The sequence below is a fragment of the Vespa crabro genome, chromosome 4, assembly GCF_910589235.1.
Source record: "Vespa crabro chromosome 4, iyVesCrab1.2, whole genome shotgun sequence".
In the NCBI taxonomy this organism is placed as follows: Eukaryota; Metazoa; Arthropoda; class Insecta; order Hymenoptera; family Vespidae; genus Vespa; species Vespa crabro.
This window is the reverse complement of record NC_060958.1, coordinates 8,445,653-8,453,152: the sequence shown is the minus strand read 5'-3', so window position 1 is coordinate 8,453,152 and position 7,500 is coordinate 8,445,653. Positions and strand designations below refer to the sequence as shown.

General features: G+C 35.2%; 1 protein-coding gene across 10 annotated transcripts in view; it reads left to right on the top strand.

Annotated features, from left to right (window-relative positions):
• Positions 1–7,500, top strand: part of LOC124423809 (homeobox protein extradenticle) — a 47,764-nt gene that overhangs the window by 3,336 nt on the left and 36,928 nt on the right. For all 10 annotated transcript variants that reach the window (XM_046962025.1, XM_046962027.1, XM_046962021.1 and 7 more), the window contains one exon: positions 332–405. In XM_046962025.1, the coding sequence (XP_046817981.1) occupies positions 332–405 (74 nt within the window). The remainder of the gene's footprint in view (positions 1–331; positions 406–7,500) is intronic.

The following is a 7,500-nucleotide window of genomic DNA, read 5'->3' as shown; positions in this document are numbered from 1 at the left end:
TGTAATACATAGTTAATATGTAATATATAATATATGCATGTGTACATATATATATATATATATATATATATATATATACCTTCGACTATTTCAACGCCGATCGAGAGAACATGCTCGAGAGCGTACGATAAGAGAGAGCTCTTTATCTCTGCGAATTAATATTTGCTTATAATCGCTAACGTCACGGATCCTCGTGTGCGCCGAATAATCCCTCGGAAACGATTCGCGTTCCGATCGTGTTCTCTCTCTCTCTCTCTCTCTCTCTCTCTCTCTCTTTTTTCTATTTTTCTCTTCTCTTCATTCTTTATATCTCGTACGTTTTATGTTACAGGAAACACACACTGAATTGCCACAGAATGAAACCTGCCCTGTTCTCGGTGCTCTGCGAGATCAAAGAGAAAACAGGTGAGCGATTATTCACATGTATAACATGTTTTTTCTTTTATTTTTTTTTTTTTTTTTCTCTTTTTTCGCCGCTATTTTCTTCATTAAATGTTCACCATGTTTCTCTTCTCTGTCGATATATTTTTAACTTAACGTAAGTCTCGTATATGTGCATATGATATAATATATTTTTATTATTCTTTCGATAATCGAACGCTTTTCTTCTCGTAATTACTTATTAATTACTTATTAATCGTTACGATTATCGTTACGACGACGATCCGAAACTATTTTTATATATATATATATATATAAATTGTCTATAGTAAATCGAATTAATCGGGTCTTTATGGGTTCAAATTTTTATGATAAATATTTCTAAATATATTTCTAAAATGGAACATATATTTTTTTTTTTTTTTTTTTTTTTTTTAATGGCTAAGGAATGGGCTCAAAGATTAATATTTCCTATTTGATGTTTACCAATTTTATTTTCCAACTTGACAGTAACAAATTGGCCACACCCTTTGATCTTTACATCGTATCAAAGTTTAATCTTTAACTGAAGTTAATCTCATACACCATTCAATATCTATAATAAATAATCTTAATAAATATTAAGAGGAAACTCACATAATACGGAATTGACAAGACGAATGCCGGTTAAGTGACGCGTCGCTTTCGTCGTGACGCTTTCATTGCGTCGTGTTTCTCGAATAGGAACGTGAATATTCTAGAAATAAATAGAATATTCTAGTTTTTTCTAAATATAAAATTCTATCACGATTGTTAAACTTTTCATCATTGATAATTATCTACGAGCATTCACGACAATTAAAAACGATTCACACATTTCAATTCAATAATATTATAATAAATATTATAATATGTCGCTTGACATATTTTTTGTTATATCTTCTCTAACGCGACATTGTACCAAGTACTACTGTTCCTATAGGGGAAAAAAAAAAAAAAAAAAAAAAAAAAAAAAAAAATGAAACGACATCGTGGTCGTCGTTGGCTACGATCTCTGATACAAATAAAAAACAAAAAAAAAGAAAAAAGAATTTCTTTTTTTTTTTTTTTCTGGACAACGATCGATGATCGAACACACGCACGATGAAAGAACGAATAAAAATGTGTGAATGATATTATCTACCTTTAAATAACATCACACATGTTAACGTTAAAATCACACATTAAAGACCGAACAACACGCAATCGGAATTAAAGATCTAACTTAGAATGTACTTGAAAATTTTTTTAACGATCTTTATATCTCTTTCTCACGATATTAGAATCTGATTGTTACAACACGCTCTTTTCTACAAAAGAAAAAAAAAAATTCGTTTTAATATCGTCGAATTAATAAGAAGAAAAACAAAACTTGTGTTACACGCAACTGGTTAGGATTTACATATACTTTGTAGTTTGTGCGTTTCTTAAGACTATCGACGATAACGTGATTATCGCATTACTGTCTCGATCTTTTCGAAAAGATGGGGTGATTCTTAAATAGAGCGAGCGAGAGAGAGATCCCTATCTCGAGAAAAGGAATATGTCGTTTGGACCCCTTCCCTTTCTCTCTTTCTCTTTCTCTCTCTAGCTGCACCCTTACGAGTCCGACCCCTGCGCACCCATTCGAAACTCGTAAACATAATTTTTATGCGATGTTTGGATTACTTTTACGCGCGGATCAAGAGACCACGAAACGCGCAATTATTTTTCGACCGTTCTGCGGGTGTGCTCAAAATGAACGAAATAGAGGAGGGGTTGTTTCTCCCTTTTCATTCCGAAGCTTTTCCTACGAGTACTGTTTAGTAGGGTGAACTATACTCTCTCGTACGATACACCCCCGCTTCCTCCCCTTTCTACTTTCCCTTTTCTATTTGTATTTTTCTTTTTTTTTCTTTTTTTTATATATATATATAGAATATATACGTATATACACATACAATACATATCCATATATATATATATATATATATATATATATATATATAATATATTGAATATTGAAATTTAATAAGAGTCAAGAAACTTATGTTCGAGCGAACGAATGGTGCGAATGACTATTTCTATCTCTCTTTTTCTTTGTCAAGTGGACGATGTCTTCTCGATGATAATATGCCCGTAAAGAAAGATATATGAAAAAATGTGTTCGCGCGCGGGCGCACGTGAATTATAGTTAAGTAAGCTTGGAAAGTGGTAGAGATCGAGAAATATCGAGAGAGAGAGAGAGAGAGAGAGAGAGAGAGAGAGAGAGAGAGAGAGAGAGAGAGAGAGAGAGAGAGAGAGAGATAAGGGAGGAAAAGAGTTGGAAAATGTAGTAAGATGTGAAGAGAGAAAACGGTGAGTTAGGGAGAAAGAGAAAGAGAGAGAGAGAAACTGTGGTGGCTTGCGCCAGAGTTTATGGGCATTGCCTGACGAGGCAGTGAAAAAGTACTAAAACCAAGAGGAACAGATAAACGCTATGTTAAGCAGACCATTTTACCAGCCATTTAATATAATCGGCTCTCTCGCGAAGCCTCGGATAACTTCGGATCAGGGCCGTACGAATTGGTCTCTCTCACTCTCTCTCACTCTCTCTGACTCTCTCTCACTCTCTCTCTCTCTCTCTCTCTCTCTCTCTCTCTCTTCTATCTCTCTTTCTCTTTCATTCTTTTTTTTTCTTTCTTATGAATTTCTATCTCAGTTTCTCTTGATCGGATAACGTCGATATTTATTCGAATTTCTTCGACGACGAGTGGTCTCGATTCGTCACGGTCGAACGGGTCCGAGTTTCTCGGACGTTTGACACCACCACTGATATCTTTTCTTTTCGTCGAAGGGGAAAAAAAAGGAAAGAAAAAGGAGGGGCAAAAGAAAAAGAAAGGAAAGAAAAAAAGCCGTTTTGGATAAACCCTCTTTTCGCTTCGTCTCGATTTCCCGTGGGAGGACCACGATAGAAAGAGACTCCCCTCGAAATCCGTGGGATTTTCTTTGGCCTACCTTCTCTCTGAACGAACTTCTAATCCCTTTTTTCTCTCCGCCCCCCTTTTTTCTTTTTCTATCTATTTATCTATCTATCTATCTCTCTCTCTCTCTCTCTCTCTCTCTCTCTCTCTCTCTTTTTCTCTATTTCTCTCTCTCTCTCTCATCTTGGTCATTCTTACTCCTTAGTGTGGTATCTTTTTTTGCTTGGAACGATTTCGAGTCTTCGTATGAAAAGTTCAAGGGTTCATGCTCACGTCTCGAAAAAAAGAAAAAGAGAGATAGATAGATAAAGAGAGAGAGAGAGAGAGAGAGAGAGAGAGAGAGAGAGAGAGAGAGAGAGAGAGAGAGAGAGAGAGAGAGAGAAAGAGAAAGAGAAAGAGAAAGAGAAATAGACATATGGAATTCGATTTGTTAGAAGCAAAAGAGTCGCATCGCGCTAGTTAACTCCGATTTCGCGGCTTTAAAACAATGCTAACGCGGTTGAGTTCCGGTGCAACAATTAAAAATCCATACTCGATTTGGACGACGGCCAGCAGCGGTATGTAATTCTATTTCGTCGTAACACGCATACATGGTTTCACTTTTGCTCGCTCACAACGCTGACACTTTTCCTTTCCCCTCTCTTTAATATTTCTCTCTCTCTCTCTCTCTCTCTCTCTCTCTCTCTCTTTCTCATTCTCTCTCTTGTTCTCTCTCTTTCCCCCACCTTCGTAAAGAGAACGACGAGGAGAAGGTCATCGAACTTGGTGATTTCGATTTCTTCGATCAATAGTTCCCATCGATCGATCGATTGATCGTTAGATAGATGGATAGATTTATTGATCAAATGTTAACAACGTTTAATGGGTTAATTGGACGCGGCATACTGGTTTAATTAGAAGCTATCAGACGATCTTCCGCATATCATTCTTTCGATTTCATTTTTATTTTTATCATTTTATTCGATCGATTATTTTTTCTTTCCTCTTTTTGTTGATCCTCTTCACAGTATTCTAAGGTGTACCAGAGAGAGAGATAGCGAAAAAAGATTGTGGCTCTTCTCGAAGATCCTTAGAAGAGAGGAGGATCACGTTGCTGGACCAATGGGTAAAGAGAGAGAGAAAGGGAGAGAAAGACTTCGTTTCGCATTCCTCTACGTATCTTATTCGTTTTGCGATTTTGCTCTCTTTGCGGCACGACTTCCCTCTTGGCGGTTCCCTAAGGGCTCCGACGGTCCTAAGGCCCTACTACCTACTCCGATATATTGTCGGGGAGATCATTATTTGCTCGCTTTACGAGTCTCTTTTTCTCTTTTCTCTCTCTCTCTCTCTCTCTCTCTCTCTCTCTCTCTCTTTCTCGTATCTTTCATTCGCGTCGATGTCTTTCGACAGATACTAAAAAAAGAATCGACAATGTCGAAAAAGAGAATCGATGGATTCCATTTCGTTGGAACTTTTCTTCGTTTTTTTTTTTAATAAACACACTTCGATATTATACGTCGTAATAATATTAATAATTATAAACTGACATAGTAATGACTGAGTTAATAACAGGCACGATGTTCTTATTATGGTTCGTTGCTAATTATTACATTTCTTTATTCCCGTTAATCATTTTCTACATTCTACATTAAATGGTCGATAAAACATGGTTAGTTACATATATACAATATTTACACACATATATATATGTGTGTATACATATATATATATATATATATATATATATATATATGTATGTATACGTATGTCGATGAAAGCGTGAGTCTAAAGGGCGTGCTCTCATTTATCTTCCTAGTCTCGAAGATAATTATTGAAATAATGTCTTTGTTTCTTTTATTTTATTTTATTTTATTTTTATTTTTTTTTTTTTAATTTTTTTTTATTTTTTTGTTATTATTATTTTTCTTTAACTTCGTAGTGAGAAGTAGAAAGAAAGATAGTGAGAGAGAGAGAGAGAGAGCTTTCGATTTTCCAAGAGATGACGCCACTCATCTCGACTTTGCTTGGAATGTCGCTCCCCTAGCTTCGACTCGTTTTTCTTTTTATTTTTTCCTCTTTCCCTCTCTCTCTCTCTCTCTCTCTCTCTCTCTCTCTCTCTCTCTCTCTCTCTCTCTCTCTCTCTCTCTTACTCTCTCTCTTAATCTCAATCTCTATCTCTTTCTTTCTGTATATTCTTTCTCTCTCTCCACCACATGTCCAGTCCCTACATGCAGATGGGGTCCCAGCAGCCAAGGTGAACCAGCCAGTTCCTCTCCCGAGATTCAAACTTCTTTGGTGCTCGGCTAACGAGATTTGTCCGATTCGTAGCCGTTCTCGCATTGTGCCTTGATTTATTACGAAAGAATTTTCAAAGGAGCAAGAGATTAAACCAGACTTCACATTTATAACCATATATATATATATATATACGTGTGTATGTATGTGTATAAGCATATATATATGTACGTATGTATGTATGTATTAATGTAATATATATATATATATATATATATATATATATATGTATATGTGTGCATGTGTGGGTGTATACCACTTGTTTTCATGATCGTTTTATCATAATACGAGTACTTTAACTAACTTCTCAACGTTCGGAAGGAAAATAATACGAACGAAACGTCTAGGATGAATAGACAAAGGAGAAATTGGCAAATTCGCACGAGAATTTGCATTCTCCTGATTTTTCACAATGCAAAAGAATGAATCGTACATTGGATATAAGCCCCTTTTATTCGCACGGAGTTACTGACCGGAAGCGATTCCCGTCATGGTCGTCGCTCCTCACGTCCGACTCGAACTATTCATTTTCTTCTTTTTCTTCGTCTTCTTCTTCCTCTTTTATTTCTTCTTCTTCTTCTTCTTCTTATTATTATTATTATTATTATCCTTTTCTTGTTAATTAATGCAAAAACACGTCAAATCATAAATCAAATTTTGAACGGCGATATCCGTAAGAATAACCTTCAATTCTCCGACATTTTCGACCATATTATCCATTGAAAGATATTTTTTTTCTTTTCTTTCTTTTTTTTCTGTCCCTTTTAAAAATTTCGTTTCTTATTTATTACTTTATTATTTTCTACACGTCCGTGAGAAAGTATGTCTCTTTGGATATATTGGAGAGTCGATTTTTCAAATGTGAGCTATTAAAATTTTCGATTATTATTATTATTATTATTATCGTTATTTAAGTTTTGTCAAGGATCTTTTCTTTTTTCTTTTTTTTTTTTCTTTTTTTTCTTTTTCTTTTTTTTATTCTTTCGGTAAATCGTAGTATTTTTCGAGTAGAGTTGATTCTCGAAAAAAATAATCGAGAACTCTCCCTAGGTCGTCGTACAGAGACGATAAACGTCTCCGAGCGTCGCGACGCCGATGAAAGAGTAAGAGAGAGACCGCTTTTGCGGATTTTCTCGTACGTATGTACTTACACGGTCGTTCATATATACGCAGAGAAACACACACACACACACACACACACATGTGCAGAAAAGTGCTTACGCGGAGTGTGCTGTAATATGAGAGTGTGTGAGGCTGGATTTAACAAACCATACGTTACGCTGCGATAAAATCTCGCAAACCTATAAACTTCAGGTTCTCGGACTAGGTGCGGGTACGTTATATCATAAAAATCCAGTAAAATAAGCTCGTAAACCGCGAAGTAAAGAGAGAGAGAGAGAGTGAGAGAGAGAGAGAAAGAGAGAGGTATCGTACGGTATAAGCTCTCTTGACTCTTGTACGTGTAATTCACGTGTCGGTCTCTTATGTTATGCATAAGAACATAAGAATAATTTCTATTCTATTGTGATCGATGACATTTGAAAAAGAGGAAGAAAAGATGAACGAAAAATATCAAAATATATAAATAAATAAATAAATAAATAAATAAAAAAGAAAATAAAAGAAAAGAACTTTTAATTAAGATCAATTCTCAAAGAGTATAGAAAAATGGATAGAATTCTTCTATTTCGGTGATACTCTCATTACTATGAATATGTGTATATAAAAGAGAAATGAAAGAAGATATAAATGATGATATAGAAATAGTGAGTGAGTGAGAGAGAGCAGCTATATTCATTAAACTCTGCGTTCATTATGAAATCTCATTGAGATCGATCACGTTTGAAAAAAAAAGAGAGAACAACAACAAAGAAAAAAGAAAAGG